This window comes from Daldinia decipiens (assembly GCF_022478715.1).
Source record: "Daldinia decipiens strain CBS 113046 unplaced genomic scaffold F4813scaffold_25, whole genome shotgun sequence".
Taxonomy (NCBI): Eukaryota; Fungi; Ascomycota; class Sordariomycetes; order Xylariales; family Hypoxylaceae; genus Daldinia; species Daldinia decipiens.
Genome location: NW_026054568.1, coordinates 202,470 through 223,341, shown reverse-complemented (window position 1 = coordinate 223,341; position 20,872 = coordinate 202,470). Strand labels below are relative to the sequence as shown.

General features: G+C 46.2%; 5 protein-coding genes across 5 annotated transcripts in view; 3 read left to right on the top strand and 2 right to left on the bottom strand.

Annotated features, from left to right (window-relative positions):
* Positions 1–1,783: 1,783 nt before the first annotated feature.
* F4813DRAFT_365223 (uncharacterized protein) lies at positions 1,784–4,770 on the bottom strand. The gene is made up of 3 exons (XM_049243904.1): positions 4,301–4,770; positions 4,184–4,219; positions 1,784–3,903 (listed from the first exon to the last, which is right to left on the bottom strand). The coding sequence occupies exons 2-3, from the start codon at positions 4,206–4,208 to the stop codon at positions 2,195–2,197; spliced, it is 1,734 nt and encodes a 577-aa protein (XP_049098035.1). The 5' UTR covers positions 4,209–4,219; positions 4,301–4,770; the 3' UTR covers positions 1,784–2,194.
* Positions 4,771–6,594: 1,824 nt separating this feature from the next.
* On the top strand, positions 6,595–8,463 carry F4813DRAFT_391052 (uncharacterized protein; the record flags this gene model as incomplete). The annotated part of the gene is made up of 1 exon (XM_049247105.1): positions 6,595–8,463. The coding sequence occupies one exon, from the start codon at positions 6,595–6,597 to the stop codon at positions 8,461–8,463; it is 1,869 nt and encodes a 622-aa protein (XP_049098034.1).
* A 1,825-nt stretch (positions 8,464–10,288) lies between these two features.
* F4813DRAFT_365221 (uncharacterized protein) lies at positions 10,289–12,578 on the bottom strand. Its single transcript, XM_049243903.1, has 2 exons — positions 12,000–12,578; positions 10,289–11,917 (listed from the first exon to the last, which is right to left on the bottom strand). Exons 1-2 carry the CDS (start codon positions 12,069–12,071, stop codon positions 10,892–10,894), a joined length of 1,098 nt encoding a protein of 365 aa, XP_049098033.1. The 5' UTR covers positions 12,072–12,578; the 3' UTR covers positions 10,289–10,891.
* A 4,149-nt stretch (positions 12,579–16,727) lies between these two features.
* F4813DRAFT_391050 (putative peptidase family-domain-containing protein) lies at positions 16,728–19,277 on the top strand (the record flags this gene model as incomplete). Its single annotated transcript, XM_049247104.1, has 4 exons — positions 16,728–17,090; positions 17,221–18,943; positions 18,998–19,124; positions 19,181–19,277. The coding sequence occupies 4 exons, from the start codon at positions 16,728–16,730 to the stop codon at positions 19,275–19,277; spliced, it is 2,310 nt and encodes a 769-aa protein (XP_049098032.1).
* Positions 19,278–20,240: 963 nt separating this feature from the next.
* F4813DRAFT_365210 (CDP-diacylglycerol--serine O-phosphatidyltransferase) overlaps positions 20,241–20,872 on the top strand; it is a 2,500-nt gene continuing 1,868 nt past the window's right edge. Inside the window, exon 1 of the mRNA XM_049243902.1 lies at positions 20,241–20,750. Coding sequence (XP_049098031.1) covers positions 20,675–20,750 — 76 coding nt within the window. The 5' untranslated portion in view covers positions 20,241–20,674. The remainder of the gene's footprint in view (positions 20,751–20,872) is intronic.

Sequence of the window (20,872 nt, the reverse complement as noted above, 5' to 3'; positions counted from 1 at the left end):
AACTATTGCGAACTAGATTCGCAATATCTCGTACCGACACGAGATAACATACACAGCATACATACAGGCCAGAGTATCATATCAAGGATTAAGACGGACGCTACTCGAAAGGAGGCAGCATCGCCACTCAGAACGCGACGTATGCGTGTCCCAAGGCTGGCGGCAAAACTCCGCATTGCAGACGCACTATTCGATAAAACCTGGGGATGGATTAGCGCCGACGTTGCCGTGTATTTATAGCCGAACGTTTCATTAAGCCGCTCGCATTTGGATCAATGATATCGAAGAGCGAGCCAAAGCACCCGCCTAGCAGCGCGTCTGAGTCGTGCGTTGCTACGACTATTCTACCGAATAGCTAGCCGAGCTCTTCGATATCGCTAAGCGAAGCCTGCTTAGTGTGCTTGCTATCAGGCCTATAGGAACGACTGAAGCCATTCTCATAACTCAATTCTCACCTCTGTCGCTTAATCGCCGGCTACTTCACCTCGGCTACCTTATTTCGGTTACCTTATTTCGGTTACCTAGGAGGGCTAGCTGACTCGTAATACAGAGCAGGTGGTAGCAGACATGTAAGAGCTAATATTGGGGGCTGTGATACCTCCCGCGGCATCTACTCTGCGGAGCCGGATGTGCATACACGCGTGTCTAGACGTATATAATGCGCCGTATGCAGTCTGGTGTTTCGTGAAGGCAAATGTAAAGGATGACCGTGAAGACAGAACCAGCATATCATATTAAAGATGTCACTGAACAACTATGTACACAACTATGTTTTTGATTCGGAAGGCTACAATAGTCGACAACTCCCTGCTGTCGAAATAGGCTTGCTTGATAACCGAAGTATACCAGTTCACCGAAACCGTTGAAGCACGTATCATTGTCTCATAATAAAATAATACTACCTAACCTAGTCAAACCGACGAATTATTAATCTCGTTTGCAGTGCCCCTGGCATATTAATACACCCGTTTCTTGCGTCAAAGGTTCCGGCCCCTTCGACCTCTTGGGTCCGTTGACTACTACCGGCCTACCTACCGAGAACTTCAGGTACTCATTAATACAACCATTGCATGCCCAAGGTATACATACCGACATACACAAAAGTCACCTACGTATTTATTAATCATAGGTAGCTACCTAAGTATTCAAAGAAATAAAACACATCGGCACATACTTCCCCCTCCCCCAGCCCCTTACCGCTACTCTTCCTCCCCCCTAATTCTCACAACTACAACACAACACGTATGTACCTAATATACGTGTGTGTATGTGTGTATGTCAGAACATTATGTGCGTAATAAGCAGGTAAAATATACACCACCTACCTGCGTACCTGAGACATTACATGTAAATGCAACACGGGTAGTTAGCTAAGCGGATTACATACACGCTGCGGATGACGGGAGGCGGTCAGCGTCTTATACACCGACACATTTGACCAAACTCTACACGTCCATTAGTTAGGTAGTTATCTTGGTTTTTCTTTGTAGGTAGTATACACGTATAAATTTGACCAAGCAAATGACCAGGCTGCGCATATCAAGTGCATACATACATACATACATAGGCGAGGTAACTATAATATATGTATGTGTACCTAGGTATGCTTGCTTACATGCTGCCCGATATCACTTATACCAACGCGAAAGCCTAAGTTACAGATTTGTTCGTTACCTACCTATATAGGTACCTAGGTTAGGTACCCAAGGTAACTGGGTTTACATTTCACGTCAGATATGCAAGTGTATACTTGCTCATCAACTATTGCACGTATTGGCGGTGTAAGATTGCAGAAATTAATAGTTAACATATCGAATTGTCTAGGTTACCTAACTATACTTTTTACTAACAACACCAGATGTTCATATCAGTACCTACATTGGTAGATAACTATTAACTAACTATGCTCTATAAAGAAGGCTAAGGCTTTGATGGTACGCAGTATCCCTGCTTAAGAACGAGCCGGGGATGGGCTAAATAGAGGTAAAATAAAGGAACGTAGCTTTCATACTATTACTATTCGTCATATGCTTCATTCATGTCTATCAGACGGGCGCTAGACATCCTAGCCGCCGCATACTCTAGATCCAATAAGAAGTAACTGCCTTCGTAACTCGAGCTTGTGACTCCCATACCTAGGATGGCGCTCGAGTAGTTAATCCAGAGTAAGTCTAAACTCGACTAGAGTAGACCTTTAAGCATTCTTCATGACGACGTCCTCGCCCGCGTTTGCGCTTCCGCTTTCATCTTCTGTGCGCATAACCCATCCCATCATCCCCCAGAGTAGGCGCATGGCCTCGAGCCGCTCTTCGATGATGAATAAGTCGTACCAGTTGCTGCGCCACGCCTCTAGCTTGCCCCAGCTCTTTGACTTCCCCCCTCCCGCTTCAACTTTGACATTCCCGTCCGGCGCGCCAGAGAACACCTCGAGCAGGCGATTAGGCACGCGCACGCGAATCACGCACATGTGGTGGTACAGGCTGCTGAGCACGAATACGTCGTCGAAGTCGACGCCCTTAATCTTACCGACGGCTGTGTACTTGGTCTTTTTGTCCCAGTTCGAAGACGGTAGTCGCACCATGCGGTAGCTATCGTAGATGCTGAGGTTCTTACGCGGCTTCTTGTTCACGGGCTGCCCGCGCACGGGGATGAGCACCGTCTTGCCCCCTACTTTTATCTCTCTGGTAGCGCCAGTAGTTTCTGGCACTGGCACCGGCTTCACACCTTCCAACTCCTCGGGATTGGATCTGGTGGAATCCTTGTCGCCTACGATGGAGTCGCCGTCGATCTCCCGTCCTATGGGACCACCTTCGCCTCCACCCCAGCGCTTCTCCGTGGCCCACCATTTACCCTCCCCGAACCGCTTTTCGGGCTGACCTTCGCGGGAACGGTGTTGTGCGGTAATCAGCGCCGCGACAAGCTCCCGCCCGAAATCTAAATTTGCCTCCGCCGAAGTGGGGAAATTGGTCGTGTTACGCGCCGACACCGCTGCTATGGGGCCTTCGACGATACCCGCACGAGCAGCTTCGCGGGTCATGGGCGCCTTACACAGAAACACGCATCCGGATGGAAAGTAAGATGCTACTTGAGGGTAGTATCGCACCTTTGATTTCGAAACCACTTTACACGGAGGCGAAAACAACTGTAAACGAGGCTCGACTCTCGGCGGGACTACATTGCAGCCGAAGTCGTAGGCTACAAGTTTGACGAAAGACGAGATTAAGTTGTGGCGGAATTCGGCCGGCATGCTAGAGCCGCTATTAGTGCGGTAAGTAACTCGCTCAGGGGTCTTGGGCTTGATTTCCGAGTTCTCGGACGAAGCAGCAGTAGCTGGTGGCTCGGAGTTTGGGTCGGTAGGTGATGACTCGTCTTGACTATCAGTTGAGAGTGGCGGTAAGGAGGTGTCATCCCAGTACTGCGCCATCAACTCCATCTGCCTGAAGAACTCATAGCAATTCCCGAGCCGCGGCGCTTGAGTCCCTGGTTCAGGCTTGATACGACGGATGGTCCGAAAAGCGGCCTGATTTGGTATAGAAAGCTCAGTACGGCGGTCCATGAAGACACGGGCTTCAGGAGAAAGCCTTCCATTAGATAAAGGGCGCCGGAAAGTTGGATCCCTACGCCGGGCCTCGTCTAAGTCGATGTCGACCCATTCGGAGGCTATGGGCAAGAAGGACGGGTCCGGAACAATATCCTCGGGCGGGGCATCAGAATGTAACTGAACGCCAAGAGCGGCGAAGTGAGACTCGTTAAGCTCATTAGGACGCTGCAGCTGTTGCAGAAAACGGACAAGGGATGGGTGAGAAGTTGCGTCAGATGATTGAGGCTTGTACTGTGGTAATCTGATAGGAGTAGCTGGCGGAACGTCCTTAGGTGGCGGACCGATTTCGTGCGCGTTTGGCACTAATAAATAGATGAGATGATGAACAGAGATATGATGAGATGGAAGAAGATTTTGTTTCTTCAATCTTTTTTTTTTTTTTTTTTTTTAAAAAAAAAAAAATTATTTTTCTTCAAGACGAAATTTCGTAAGTCAATTATCAAGAGAGAATACTCATACAACAATTTCAGCTTACAATTTAAAATGCATTGCTGGCTGCATATACATTGTATCTCAGCTGGTTCCACAGCATGCTTCACGATAACAAATGAGAAAAGTAGACTCTAAAAGAGGTAGACTTACCGAAACTGACTATCGAGCCCAACATTTTTGAACAGGCTGTCGTATATAGAGTTAGATACCTAGGTAGGTATAGAGGTAGGCGTGCACACGGTGAAGTATAGTGGCAATAGTACGTACACGGTTCCAGTAAGAGGTTCAATAGGGGAGGCCCAGTAGGGGAGGTCCAGTAGGGGGAAGAGTCCTAGAGGGTGCCTTGCAAACGATGCTTATGGGTGACACAACGCTCCAAAGATGGCGGTAGCTTGGCCAGTCAATCAATCGATGTGATTGTTTCAGATGTTATTCGGACCTAAGAACTAAAACTAATGGAGCTAAGTTCCGCTAAGTTCACGACAGGTTTCCCGAAAAGGACCTCAATCGAGAAAGGTGTGGTTGCTCGTGAGACGCTTACTAGAGCCGGAAAGACATGATGGGAAAGACCCTGTTGTAATCGGTTGAGATTTAGAGCGCGGAGTTTGGGCAGTTTGGTTTTGGTTTTGGTTTTTGCTGTAAATTCTAAATTACCTGACTTGAACATTTTCTTAGTCAACTCTGGTCTGTGCATTTTTATTTACTTGCATAGCTGCATAGCTTGCATAGAAGGTAGGTAGCTTCCAAGGTTTTTGGCTTTTCCAATGTTACATTTTGACTTATGTAAATTGAGCATGTGCTTTGTACATAGGTAGCAACTGTAGCTTCCCGACATGCACCGAGATGGTTGGAGCAAGTCAATTAATACCTATGTAGATACATAGTAATAAGTATACTACCAACGGCCGACAACCGATGTGGATTCTTATTGGCTGGTTATCTGTATGTAGTTCTATTAGGTAAGGTCAATAATTTGGGGTATGTACATGTATGTAGGTATCAACTTTTTCGTTGGTTGTTCTAGGTAATTGAAGTGGACCCAGCTTATCCCTTCTCATTACATACCGCGCAAACGAGAGAATGCCGTATGCATGGAAGTGGAAGTCAAGACTTGATTATATACAGATTATATACCGATCAATTATACACATGTCGACCTCGACGTCGGCAAACAGCAATCCATCAAGTTTGATACTCAGTAGATCGGGTCGTATAAGTGGATTATATGCATAGAATAATACCCCTTCGGCAGACATCAGATCCGATCTTGCTACTCGTTTGTCGGGACTTGACCATACCTATCATCATACTTACCTTGAAACTCGGAATCGTTCGATACGTTTTCTTCTTCTTTCTAACCGGCTTCTCAAACAAACAGAGGAGGATAATTCTATCTTGCCCACGGTTCACTAGTGTTTAAACACTGTAACTCCCTAACAATCCAACACAATTCAACCCGTGCCAAGCCCATTCGCCTCCGGCCCCGGATGTCCACATGTATGGATACCTATCTCTTAATCGGTAAATATACTGGTACCTGGTTTATTATCGATGAGATGAAACAGGTCCTCAACCTCCACCAGTATTAATATATCTAAGTCGTTATTAACATAATGTACAAAAATAATGTTAAGCAAACCCTTAATATTTGTTCGAAGTTTACTAACACTTTGCAAATAGGGACATAGGTACAAGATTACGAGATTACGAGATTACGAGATTACAAGATTACAAGATTACATGATATTATGATATACATATGGTGTGGCTTATCGATGCGGCTGAAGGGTAAACCCCCCCCTCCCAAGAACCCCTCGCCGCTCGCTGCTTCAGATTTGTTACAAGTCAGGGGTTCAAGCGTTTTACCCCACATCCGCAAGAGGGAATTCTGAGGCTATCAACTCTCCTTAAACGACTTATTGGAGCCTTCACACGGCGCTTTGGCGGTTACCCCTGTCTAACTTGTCTAACTCGTCTAACTTGTCCAACCGATATCCACCGTCTTTGTTTCTTCAACGGCGACATCAGCCAATCTCGTCCCCCTATATCCTTACCTAGGTATTAGGTACCACCAAACATCCCATATAGGTACACGACCATGACTTTTGCAACAGACCTTAGCACCGGAGCAGTGCACGTCCTCGAGGTGGTTCTCTCGGAGGAGGTAAAAACCCAGGGGGCCATACCATAGTAGTATTCTCAGCGACCTGGTCGTTTGGCGAGCCTTAGTCCCATCTATCTTGCTATTCTCTCGCTTTCTTCCGACAAGCCGTGGTGCTTTTCTTCCCGAACTTCATTCTCAGATATCACTATTACGTAGAGCGTTTAACCCAAATTCCCTCTGTTTTCCCTAGGGGAAAAGACGGGATTTTCCTATTCTTTACAACCCGTTATTGATGATCTGATCATCGTAGCCCGGCCGCTCCGGCCGTCTTTTTCTCATTCTCATTCTCATTCTCATTCTCACAACCTCGTTTTATCTATACTTCATTTGCCCAGGGCGGCGCTAATTATTTCGTGTTCGGTTTGCGACTGGTATCGCCTGTTCATTGTTCACGATCATGGCGTCCATTACGACTCGTCAGGGCAGGAGGTGTACGGCAGTGCCGAAATTAGTACATATCGAAGCAGTTTTTAGTTCGACATCGGCATCGACATCGACATCGACGTCGTCATTGGAAACATCTTCATCGAGTTCAACTTTAACTTCAACTTCAACTTCATCTTCAAATTTAACTTCATCTTCGTCATCATCTTCCATATCTAGTTCGACTGCGTTCAATGCTCCACCCGCAATTGCGAACCCGGCCCAAGAGGAAACTCTCCTCCCTCCGGAAATATTCCCAAGCTCAACAAGCACCATAGAAGCGCAGCCGTCAGCAGACTCAGACTCGGCTATTCCAACAGCGCTTCCCGCGCCAGCCATAACCGGCACTGATGAAGCCTCTTCTTCAACTGCTCTCCTTATCGACACGGCTTCTACTCCGTTCCCTACTCAACCAGATGCGCAAGTGTCAAGTTCAGCGGGGCAGGATGATAATCCTGTACAACCGACATCCTCATTATTTGAACAGCCGGTAGACTCTTCCCCATTAACCAGTTCTGTTGAAAATATTTCATTACCGACGATAGGGATAACGCAGGCTTCTAGTTCCTCGGCAGAGACGGGGATAAGAGGGACAGAGTTGCCAAGTACCCAAAAGGCAGCAACTAGCAGTGCTATGACTACGGGGCAGACGATAGCCATAGCTGCTGGGATAGCTGGCGGAGTCATGGCAATTTCGTTTCTAGTATTCATCATTTGGTTCTGGCGGAAGAGGAAGCAAGAACGGAGGAATAGCATGTTGTCGCCTATGTCCCCGAGGGCAACATTCCGCGACGAGAAGAGACCTTATCTCATAAGCCGGACGTCTTTGGGTCCAACACCACTCCCCGAGAAGCTCTGGGCGACCGTCGAGGGTATATATAGAAGACTGCGTGGACGGGTTGGCAACATTGTGACGCGTAGCAGTAGTCCGAGCCCAAGCGTTAACCTTGACCGCGGGAATTCCCAATTTGGTCTACCCAAGCCAGCACACAGCCGAAACAATTCGAACACAAAACCACCAACTAGCAAGGACCGTCCCGTAGATTGGTGGGGCCGGTTAACGGAGGATGAGAATTCTAACTGGAAACTACGTCGCGAGTCGAAGAACGATGGGCCTCCACTTGGTTTACAACCCGGGCGAGAATTAGAAAAGGCCCAAGGAAGTGGTGTAAACGGCAATCGGCGTCGCTCAACATCCGTGAGCAACGAGCACCATTTCCTCAGTGGCCTAGGATTAGATTTCGATTCGGCTGACCCCTTTTCCGATGTAAACGCCATAGGCAACAATACGGCCAAGGCTACGCCTCTGGTAGTTTCCGCGGCCAATAACCCATTTTCGGATTCTCATGCTATCGGGGCCCCGTCGGGTGTCGTAAATGGAGGGGTCGCAACATACGTGCAACATTCCCGACACTCCCACAGCCACAGCGTAAATGGTAGCATCAGCCGCCAGACGAGTAACGCTAGCTACCGCACGAGCGTCGGCACCGTCGGCACTCGACGCAACAGGTTCCGCTCCGACCCGTTTGATTTAGATCGCCCGGATTTTCTACGGAGCGCCAACTCTAGCATGGACGCTACCGCGGGATGGGGCAGCAGAACCAGTCGCAGTAGCACTAATTTCGGGAGTGTACCTCATGCTCCGCAGCAAGCCCATGTGAGGAATGCAAGCTTCACGTCGAAATACTCGAGCGGCGTAAGCACCATGGACTGGAGCGATCCGGGGCCAGATATTGGTCCGGTAGTTGGGCGATACACACTAAGTCCTGGTAGCCAACCAGAGCGACGGAATTCCGACAGACAAAGCGGCAAGAGCCAGGGTAGCGTAGGCAAGGCCCTATAGCATACCTACACCTACACTTAAAACAATGAAACGCAGTAAATGTAGCGTATAGCATAGAGAGGGGAAAGGGTTAGATGATGAGGCATGAAGCAAGCATTGCAGCTTGATTGTACAGCATAGTTATCGAAAAGGGTAGCTTGGAGTTTGACGGTGCATTGCTCTTTTTTTCCTGTTGGGATCCATGATACCCAGCAACCACACACTCACTTATGATACCATAGGGAAGGGAGAAGGAAACAACGTGTTCCCTACTTAACCCCCATAGAGAGAGAGAGAGAGACTGTTCCTTTTTTGTTATTGCTGATCGATATGGGGATCCGTGTTCCCCGTCCCATATACCCAAGCGAGGGAATCAAATGATGAGTGTACATTAGCACGAGGCCTACGCGCACGGCTCGATATATGTAGCTAGTTGGATGGAGTACGTATATTGTGTCGATGGGGATATAGCGTAGTCGAATCAAAAGTTTTTGACATTTAGACGCTTGGCTTCAGGATGCTGCTACGTAATGAGGGGTTGCTTCTGCTGTTGCAGTAGGTGGAAGGGCGAGATTAGTAACATAGATATTTCAACATAAGTATAGGATGCTACATGACAATAGTATATTAGTTCTGCTTCTAGTAGGCGGTATCAGGTATCAGAGATGGTGAACTAGATAATTTAGAGCTGTTTCAATATTTGGTCCTTTATTGCCTGTTAGTGATAAGTTGAAGAGCTTTTCATCAACCCCCCTTAAAGACCTTATGGGTCGATATTATATAACACATGTGTAGACATAAGGGGTATGCACTTACCTATTATTAATGTGACCAAGTTTATTAAGTACATGTTATTACTTGTCGAAAAGGATTAGTTATATTGAAGGCCTTAAGTTTTTATTAACTACTGCTCTCTTTATACCTATACATTGATACGGATTATATATAACTGACTACTAGTATATAACTACTAGTATTAGTTCATTACTAGTTACATACCTAGTTATATACATTTATCTAGTTAAGTACAGTAACTAACTAACTATAAAGACAGGTAGCTACTTTCTATTAATAACTACCTTAACCTAGGTAATAATCTACGTACATATATCAAGCTTTCGACATCTTTATCAACTGCCCAGGTACTTATAAACTACATAACTAACGTAAATCTATAAGTTACCTTATGTACCTACTTTGCATATATAAGTACATCACCTACAACACAATCAAGTAAGTCTCAGACCTTCCAAGCTACATAGAAAAACAATAAACACCTTAGGTATGGACTTCTCCATCTCAAACGGAGAATTCCCAACTCAAAGCAACCCTATAACTACCTAGGTAGCCTTCCACTACCAAAATACATACCCCGCTCTCCATCTCCCACCACACATCTATACCTATACTTACACCTCCATCCATCCATCCATCCATCCATCCCATCTATTGAACTTACCCCACCACACCACTTGGAACTCCCAATGTACACCCTCCTCATCCTAACCCCCAATCTCATTGGTCCGACCTCCCCTCCATTACGCCAAAAAAACGCGAAATCGCGAAAATTCCCGCCGCGCAATTAAACCACTACGCGTCCCATGCAGATCCTGGACGCGTCTGCTCCGTACAAAAAAGGCATCGTATTGCTGTCACATGCATCCCTTCCATAACATCACATACCTACCTCCTAACCTACATGACTCGATCAATTCGTTAGCACTACTGCAATGGAACCAATTGGTCCATGTTTTTCACTTTCAATGGCCAATTACTCAATCAATCAACCGGCTACTGCTCTTGTTTTGTTTACTTGCCCCGGATCGGATTTGCAGAAACAAAAAGACTCGCATTATTTGTTTATTTGTCTGTCTGTCTGTCTGTCTGACTGTGAGTGAGCTATACCACACTACACTAGCTTGCTACGTAGTTTCGTTTGTCCGTTAGTCCGTCCTTCCGTACCGCCCATCCATACCCTACCATCAAACTATCGTCGAAAACTACGCATGCGTAATAGCTTCCCTTATCTCGCGGGAGAAGAAAAAACAACAACAACAAAATACCCATACGCGGGGTGGGGTGTGAAGCGCAATATCGTGCGAAGCATTACCGAAAACAATGGGTGCCGTGACCAATAGACTCCGCGCATGCCACGTTGCTGACCTCGGGATTAAAAGACGGCAGTATGAGAAGAAAAAAACGTAGTCCGTGTCCTGTATGTGTTGTACAAGCATACCAGCCCTTGCTGTCCGCCCATCCATACCTCTTGGGAAACATACTAAGTGATCATGGCGAAAGCCGGGTATTGTCATGTGTGCGTGTGCACATCAAGGTGAGAAAAAAAAAGGTGTAGATGTAGAAGTGAAAAAGGGAATGTAGCGTCGTTCGTAGGTACATATTTATCCCGACGTAAATTGCAAGTGATTAGGCATATCTAGCTGAGGCAGCTTTATAGCCCAAGTGCTGGGTCATCAAACGTTAATCGTCGTCTTGCCCCGCTTAGTGGCGTCTTCGCCGTAGGCGTCTTAAGCGACAGCGGTGTCTTCCACGGCTTCTGCGCAGGGCTGGGTGTGATATTGACAAAATCTGACATGTCAAAGGGTTGGCCTGGTGTTGTGGGGAAGAGCGTACCACCTCCAGGGGTTGTCATCATCGAAGACGGCAATGCGAGGTCTTTCTTCTGAGGTGGCGTAGAGGGAGGCTCCATTCGAGTCTTCGTCGAATGTACTGCCGGTGAGGGAGATGCTGCCAGATATAGCAACAGATCTGCGCCTTCTTCCGGCTTCTCACCGTTTCCCATACCCCTATCCTTATTTCGGCGATTTATCGATCTACTACGCATAGGCGGTGTTCGAGGGGGCGATGTCCGATTGTGGTCATGGCCATGGACATGGCCGTGGTTAACCATAAATGAATGTGTGGGTAATAAGTCGTCGTCATCGTCTGAATGTGCAGCAAAATTTTGTGCAGTAAAATCCACTGAGGGGCGGCGGGAGCCCTGGAAAAACGACACATCAGGCCCCGTAGAAGTTGTAAAGTGCTGTTGCCTTCGTGGCTTGATAGGAGAAGACTGGGTTAGTTGACGATGTGCTTTCCATGATCTATGTGGGGACTCGAAAGATTTGTATGCGGTAGGCGAGGTACGAAATCGCTTGGTTGGACTCGACATGGTTATATCAAACGAAGCCATGTTGTATGTGCGTTTTCGATGACCAGTGCTGCCGTTGCTGGATCCAATGGCATCTGAAAAGAGAGGGGCTTTGAGCGGGGAGCTCATGAGGGTAGTTCTGCTGCTAGGGTAAGGCAGTTCCGATGTGCTGGACGAGGAGTCGGAGAGTACATCGCCGTCGACGAGGCGTCTACGTCGAATCTCCTCTTCGATTTTGGGCTCGATCGTATCGAGTGTCAAGTCCTCCCATCCGTGCTTCGTCTTAAACTGTGCTAGAGCCAACCGACCCTGTAATCTTCGGGCGATCTATAAACATGAAAAAAAAAAATCTGTCAGAGCTTGATTTCTCCTTGCTCATCCGGTAGGCAAACTAAGTCTAAGAACATACCTTGCTAACTTCCACTCGCTTGAGAACTTTATCTGCTACAGCCTCAGGCTGCTTCTTCAACGGCGACGACATGCTATTTTGCTTGGACCAGGCGTAAACTTTTTTTTTCTCTCTGGATTTCCCCCCCTGAGTGGAAAGTGACGTTTGTCGAGTGATTGTCGAGAAAATATTGCGGGGAGTAAGGATGATTGGGTCGACTTGTAGGCCAGGCGCTTGCTGGTGTAAGCGATAGGGGGTTAATGGTTGCTTCGGAAGGGTCGAGGATGTTGATAGGTATGTACGGTTTGGATGAACGTGAACGAATGGAATTAGGTATTATTAGTATACCGATTCGTCTGAGTCTCAAATTTTATTATGATAACTCTCGAAGTCGATATGTACAGTGAAGAAAAAAGTCTGGGGGACGAAGAAGAACTGGAAAGTATAGTTTTTGTATACTGTGGTAACGTAATATGTAATGTGTAATGAACGACGACAGTGAGGCAGTACGTAGGAAGTGTGTAAGGAAAAAGTCAATTAGTTCATGTTGGCGGAGGTACGATCTTGGGATACGGTACCCGCAAGGAAAATAGGCATTGCACTAAAAAGTTAGGAAAGGGCGATTAGTTCTAATAATTAGTTCCGTCTACATAAGGTACAGAGCAACGGTACTTGTTGCTTAAAGTGCTTGACTACATAAGCCAGTTATGCTACATGTACATACTATGTAGCTAGGCTAACCTGGACAGGGCTAACTTGGGCTAACTTGGGCTAACATTGTTGCTGCATTCCTTCCCCGTAGAAACCGGCTGATGCAATATTGGAAATTAGGAAGTCTTAAAGCCCGAGCTCAGCTTCCCTTGATTTCCAAGTGAAAGGAGCTAGTGTAGGATACCCCCATGGCCATGGCTGCCTTGGATGAGCTCACTGTTGGGTCATTAACTTTCAGCGCAAATCCGGAATCTCATAGGGCCAGATGCACCGATGTACTGATGCAGCGTCCACCGCACGGTAAGCTACGTCTTTAGGGGGTTTATTGTGACCACTAATCTACCGGTTAGATATTATATGTAAGCCAATATGATTACTTCTAAGCGACTAGGATGTAATTTTTACAACCAATTATTTCTGCGACAGCCTGGTAGGCTGCAGGTGGCCTGCGAACAAGTACATGCCAGCATGCCTAGGTAGGCTAGCGTTTATGCTGTGAGCCTATGGACAAGCTCGCTGGCGTTTGTCCGCGCTTGTCTTCTCAGCAGAATATTGAGCAGAGCCTTTGTTTGGGTTTAAACAGGTAAAGTGAAACTTAAAGGGGACGATGGGAAACACTCAAGGCTAACATACGTATTCACCAACAACAAACAGGAAAAGCTTCATGTAGACAATTTTGCTATAAGTTGGTCGGAATGGGATAACAGACGAATACAGTAACGTCCTCTAGACATCACATTTCTTAGTAGCATCCCTATTTGCGCAACAGGTACGACCAGTTGCCGGGTTACCTTGATATCTGTCAATAAAACATATGCAGACTCGATATGGCGGGATCTACGATACTGTCTTAGTAAAAAAGCATTTTATGTGAGATTTCGAGACCCCTTTTTGTTGGGTATGTCGATGTCATAAGGCTCTCCTATTCTTATCAAAGACCCATACGAAAACTTCCGTGCCTGGGTTTCAAGGAGGGAAAAGATTAAGAAGGGAAATTCCAAGATAATGGCCGAGCTTTTATCATGGTCTGATCTCGTAGAATTATAGGAGACGAAGAGCTTCGTGGCATGCGACCGCTCATCCGAAAATGGCAGCCAATTTAAACCCCTGTCGGACAAAAGTGAGACTAAATGCTACGAAAACGTGCCAAACCCGCATTTTGCTGCAAGCACTTAAAAGCGTCCAGAGCGTCTTAAAGCTTGCTTTGCTCTCTGTTGTCCTGTTGTCCTGTTGTCTTTCCTGTTGTCTCACATCAACTCAAAAGGGTCTTTCTGTTGATCAAACACTTGGCTTAGCCGTCGAACGGGCTTAGTTTTGCGCTGGTGTTATAAGCAGGAGTCTTGAATGATTGTAAAGGAGCAATATGTTTACTTGCTAAAGTCTGTAACTATATAAAAAGAAGCTGTGTAGAGAGACTTTAAGTATTCGAGGAAATGGAAAACTTCGTATCTTGCATCGTCAAGTTGAATAGCCAACGCATGATACGAACTCTTGAGTCTTGATACGATAACTAGTGCAAACTCACCATAGGTTGAGGCGGTAGAATAGAGAGAATACGAGATTTCGTCGGACGAAACGCATTCGTCTCCAACTCGACTAATTGGTTACATCGTAAGGCCGGAATGCAAACATGACACGGACATGCAGCTATGTTGATCACGGAGATCATGGGGAACTTATAGTATACTTATAGTATAACTACTCCATTTAGAGCCCAAAATATCGGGTGCTTATCATTGGGGAGAACGACTGAGTTTCTACTTTGAACGAGTATCAACTTCAAAAAAAAAAAAAAAAAAAAAGTGCAATAAGAAATCAACTATTACATTAAGAATTGGCATACGGATATGAGATGCTATGTGAAAGGCAACCTTACAAGATTGAGTTATGCCGGGCCGGGCCGGGCCGGACAAGCACCTGATGCGGAACACCGAAGCTTCAATCGGATTGATGCTGTCTGTTTATAGGGTCGAATACTTGATTATTGCATACGAACTAGGTATGTACTACCTTTTAAAGTCTATACTATGTAGGTAGGTAGTCTCCTTTTATTCTAATGGCCTCTTGGCTTCGCGATAGCAACTACAGATCAATTTATATCTTGGTTTCAAATAAAGGCTCTCCGTTACAATGGCAGAATCATTGCGAATCAAAACGATGGGTCACGCAATTAGCAAAGCTGTATAACCCTTATATTAAACGGTTTCTTGCCTTCGTAACCGCTAACCCGCCTCATCTTATACGATGTGCATTTTGCAGCTGTAACCCATCAAAACCTACCGCCGTATAGAACTACGCTACAAGGTGTTATTCTAAGTGTTACTGCGCACAAGATAGTCATTCCATCAATCGCTGTAGTTCGCATTTCGATCCGGAGATCTGTGATACTTTACCATACATCAAAACATCCGACGACTAATTGATTGAATCTGTCGCTTTCATATAAACAAATAGCTTATAGTGATCTAGGTTTAGAGGCCTTGGTTATCGTTCGTGATGATAGATTGGAGGAAACCAAAACTTGTCCTATCGCTCACTAACTAACTAGATAAAAACTGATACTATTAGAGTATATTATATCGACATCCTTGTAACGCACTGCAACCTTGGCCCGGCTTTTCCAAGCAGACCTTGTTCACCAACATGCGCATTAGTGTACTGTGCTACTTACCTATCTACGGGTAGCACAGTCCGAAGGGTCCCGAAAACCTCCAATTTTCTAGCTCGAGGCATGCATCGTGGCTGCTTATATATATCAATATCCGGAGACGTAGGTACACGTGTCGGCTAATGCCATCTCAACGTTTTATTATCTTTTCTTTTTTCTTCTTTTTATGTAGGTAGCTGACGTTAGGTAGGTAGGTACATGTAGTCAGTCTATTGTTGATGTGGATGGGTGTGGATGGGTGTGGATGGGTGTGGATGGGTGTACGTTTATGTATGAAATACGTATCTAACATAAACATACATAGGTATGTACATATGAAATGTAACATTATGGTTACCGATACATGGAAGTTACGGCCTGATCCAGTGGTTCTTGGTTAGCAACTTCTCGTATCCAAGTTTTTCAACTTCCAAATAGGCCAAGCGGCCGTCCTGGGAAGGTATGGACCGACGCAAATTCAATGCAATTCCAACATGCAGGGAGTAAAGATAATCCCACTAGTTTCATAACCCACTTTAATCTGCACCAAACCAGTATTCAACTTACCCACTTATCAGCCGCGACGTCATCATCATTCGTCAATTCGTCAACATCCCGCCCGTTTCCCTCCCGCGGACGCACACATGTCAATCCACAATCTACAATCTACAAAGCTATGATCGCTAATGATCGCTAAATGATCGCCTATCCAATCTAGCTGACTACCTACCTACCTACCTACCTACCTACCTACCTACCTACCTACCTACCTCCTACATTTAACATAGACTCCTGTACACAACTAGCCCGCCTGTTGTTCTACACCAGGATACGGGTGGTCAAGTAATCGGCCCTACAACTAGAAACAACTTATTTTCTGTCGCAAGAGTTGGCAGAAGATACGTTCAACTCACCTATTTTTTTATACCCATGGACGTTTGAAAAGAATAGTTCTAATAGAGCCAGGCTAATTGTACCTAACTTCTCTTCTTTGATCGTCAAAAGTCCAAGCTCTTAATGTCCGTCACAATAGCCTATCCTTGATGATCTATCTACATTCCACCATCGTTTTTATCTCGCTCAGCCACGCAACGTTCGCTTCATTACCTCCTCCGAGTGAATATTTGGACATACCTTCTTTTCTTCCTACTTTAATCAACTTGACTAGCTTGTTCGTTCGCTCCAGAGAAGCTTACTAGCTTTCGTTACCTGTTAGCCTGACTGCGTCTGTCTGCTTCCCCTTTATCAAAATAGTTCCGACAAGACTACCTTGACAGTTCAACTAGCTGTACCGACCGACGAGATAAAGATCCGTTACTAAGATTTGGCCTGTGTCAATTGGCATCTCCTGATTGTTTTATACGGCGGTCACTGAGGTTAAGCTGCCAGTCATGGCGCCCTCTTTCTTAACCTTCAAGGAATTTCGAAGACGATCGCGAGCTAGTTTCCGTACCGATCGTTCTACTGACGGTTCAAGCTACGACGAACACCAGAGTCAGAACACAACTCCCACCAACGGTTCTGTCACTCCTCCTTCGATAACAGCCCAGTCTGATCCAGGATTTCCCACGCAATCTAAGGACCAGCAACAACCTCCTCCAATCCCACCTAATAGGCCACCACCTCAGCCCAATTTCAACCGATATAGTGTATCGGGGATGGCTGGGTTGGGATCCCCTGTGCTCAACGGCAAATCCTCACTACCCGTGTCGCAGTATGCTCCTCGAATTACTAACATTGGGGAGAATACCTGGGTATGGTGAAAATTTCATTTGTTTAAAACTAAAATGCCGTTGAGCGTTTTTGAACCCGTTAATTAGCAGAATCAAACAGAATTCCAGTTCGGGTGTTGTTTTATATATATTTATGCTGATTAAAAAGCAGGTCTCGCAGAAAATTCTTCTTATCAATGGTATGATTGGGGAAGCAGGTCAACGGGCACCGGAAGGGACTGTTACAATTTGCAGACTAGACGATGGATTCCCACCTACGTTCTGGCCGGTTTGTGAGTCGCAGTTCAAAGCGTTGGTATATCTCATGCCCGGCGCAAACAAATTACGTCTCGACTTCTCGAGCCCCAAACTCGCAAACAGCGGTTCTTCAAACCCGATACATTCGTCCTATATCACCGTGCACATGGTCCCTCCTATGAACTCGCCGCCATTACATCTTGCCATCTTACTCGCGAAGGACTCTCCCGGCACGTTTGATGCTGTCCCAGCTCGGATTGAGAAGGAAGGAAATGATATCGATGCAGCCGTTCGTAAATTCCGTATGGCTGCTTACCTCTGGCAAGCATTTACCGCTGAGCAGATGTGGAGAAATAAATTCGGCCGACGGGTGTTCAGGTTTGAAGAGGAATGGACAACAGGCACTTGCAACTATCGGGATAGAGAAACGGGCGCGATGCGATCAGAAGCGCGTATTCACGTTATTCGATCAGATAAGACCCTAGCCGAGATCAGGGACCTTGACCTGGCACAACAGAATCCTAAGGCGACTAAAAAAGGTGACCTTTATGGCATTGCTGCTGACGCGCTTAAGAATTACTTCAAGCCTCTCCCAGGGCAAACACAACATGTTTCAGTGTTACTTCTAGACGCTCACTGGGATACGGATTCGAAGGTCATCACGGGTCATGCAGCGTTAGGAGGGAATGCTGGTGACTTACACATGGCCATTTTTGGCTCTCACTGTTTACAGAGTTACCCTACAAGTTTCGAAGAGGTCGTACCAGCGTTTACCGACTGCACACCTACTGACACTAAATATGTTGCAAATGACTGTAACGAGTCCGGAAGCTCATGGGAAGCTGCCAATATTGGCATCGGCGCCCATCTTCACGAAACCGGCCACCTTTTCGGATGTCCGCATCAGGAGAGCGGGGTCATGCTAAGAGACTATGTCAAGTTGAACCGTTCATTTGTATCTCGGGAGGCTTATTCTACCCGGACCAAGTCGAAGGGAGGACCCGTATCTCAAGCTGACGAATGTACCTGGCACCGTCTTGATTGCCTTCGATTCCGCAGTCACCCTTGCTTTAAGCTACCTAATGATCCCATCTTGAACTCCGACGCAAGCGTTCAGGCCTGGCCGGTTGAGAATGGACATGTCCAAATCACCGCAGCCACGGGAGTTTCGTTTATAGAAATCTATCCGGAGGGCGACGACTTATGCCATACATGGATCGAATATCCGATAGAAAACGGCTCCGTACAACGTAACCTAACTCTTACAGAACAAGAGCTCCGCGACAGACTACCCGAGAATAAACGACGTTCGAAGATGAAGGTCTGCATCAAATCGCATGGCGGTGGAAACCTCGATATCAACGACTTTCATAGCCTATGCTCGAAATCATCTTCTCTAAAGCTGTCTTTCGGTAAATCGGCCTATCGTAGCGACAAACTCGGCTTCTCGCAAATGGAGGGAAGTCAACCGCAAGAATTGGTTTTTACAAGCGCAACACAGAAAACCCGAGTGCTATCCCGCGTTGTGGTCTATCACGGGTTTGCTTTGGATGGTATTGAATTTTTCTACGACGATGAATCTAGCCAGTTGTTTGGAAAGCGTGGGGGTAAACCTGGCGGCGACAAGTTTGAAATGGGTAGGCTATAGTATATTCCCTCACCGTTGGTCCCTAATTCTGATTTTGTTCTAGATATCCGCCGTGGCGAGTATATTACCGGCTTCTTCGTACGATCAGGACAGTGGATAGACGGTATCCAGATCCTTACAAGTCTCGGGAGAAAATCGCCAATTTACGGCAATGCGCATGGTGGCTCTCCGTATGTTTTATATAGCTCTTTAACATCTAAATAAAATTGCTGACGATAAGAATTAGGCATACTCTCCTCCCACCGCGCGGCTACACGATCTGTGGCGTTTCTGGGTCATGCGCGGCCTGGATCGACGGCTTCTCAGTTATTATCGCTCGGTAACCACAGTACTTAATACAGGACCTCCTCGGATATTAGGAGGTGATGACATAGAATAGGCTGTGTCCGCTAGAGATAGAATACCGACCTATCCCTATGGGAACCCTCCTACGGTAGGTTGGACGGATTCCCACATCTGCATATTCGTTTTGTCGTAGCATTATATCCCCGGGCATATACAGGATTCGCGACCTAGCCTCTTTGTTTCTTCGTTTCGCATTAAACATACATAATTACTGCGTTCAAAGGGAGGACTGGACCTGATTCAGTGAGCGTAAGACGGCTGGGTTATCCAGTACCATTCTGGTGTGCGCAAGACGGTTGGGTTTATGGACCATGGCCGAGCTAGTTATTTGGACAATTCCAGGCATACAAAGGCGAGAGACACGCAGGGGACGTTGTCTCGCGAAATAATAAGTATTTATACAAGACCTTCATTAGTCAAGCTGGGTAAAGGGTCGAAGATGGGACAGGGACAGGGACAGGAGCGGAGATGACGGGGCTGCTGCCGAATCATTGTACATAGGTAGGCAGTCAGTAACCCCGGGGACTAATAAGGTGCTCTGCTTCTAAGAGAGCCATTCGAAAGATGTGTCGTGTTGGGTCGTGAATGGCGGAGGTTACATGGCCAATTAACAATTAGCTATCTCCTTTTCGAACCGAGTCAATAGCAAACTCGAGTAATTATTAGTCCTGCCAATACATCATGTTTTGTTCCATGCTACCTTGGGTACATTTAGATATTGTAGGTACGTACCTGGCAGTAGGCCTGTTAGGTATAGTTGAAGCTTAGAACAAATGTAGCTGATTACCTAAAGTGATGTAGGTCTAGTGCTATGTACCTTCTTACATGTAGTTTATGTAACTCCATGTGTGTAAATTCCATGTAGCACAAAGATACCTCAACAAGGAGCCGGTTCCAATGAGCTCGCTATTCCTCCCCGGGGCGGAAGCCACTTGTCCCAAGAGAGACTAGCGGGACCTGAACGTGTCCAAATGACGGCATCAATGATGCTGCGCCTGCCCCGAAGCAATAAAAAAACTTAAAGCCCATATGATTCAAAAGTTGCCTATTTTCCACTGCCAAGATTTCTGACAACCTCAACTTATTATTTCTTCTCAAACAGCAAACAGTCATCACCTCGTCGTTGTCGATACCCACGTAAATCGATCATTGCCGTGCTTTATAGCTTTATTCCTGAGCTATCCCAGATTATTTCTACGCTGTCGGCTTCTCGCAACGAAGATTCGGTGAAGGAAAGCAGCTAGATAGATACGCGGTTTCGCAATAGGATAATAAAAGCTTCCCACGGGCTTTTATACCTACACTGGATAGGGAAACGGAGCGAAGGGACTTTGTGCTGCTACTAGCTACTAGAGTAAAGGATAAAAAAGAAAGGATGTCGAAACGATCGGGCGGTGCGAGTAACGGCGCCGCGGCCAAGGTCAACCAGGCGAACATTGCGGATGAGCCTTGTATGTTGTCTATGTTGTCTATGTTTTCTATGTTTTCTATGTTTTCTATGTTTTCTATGTTTTCTATGTTTTCTATGTTTTCTATGTTTTCTATGTTTTCTATGTTTTCTATGTTTTCTATG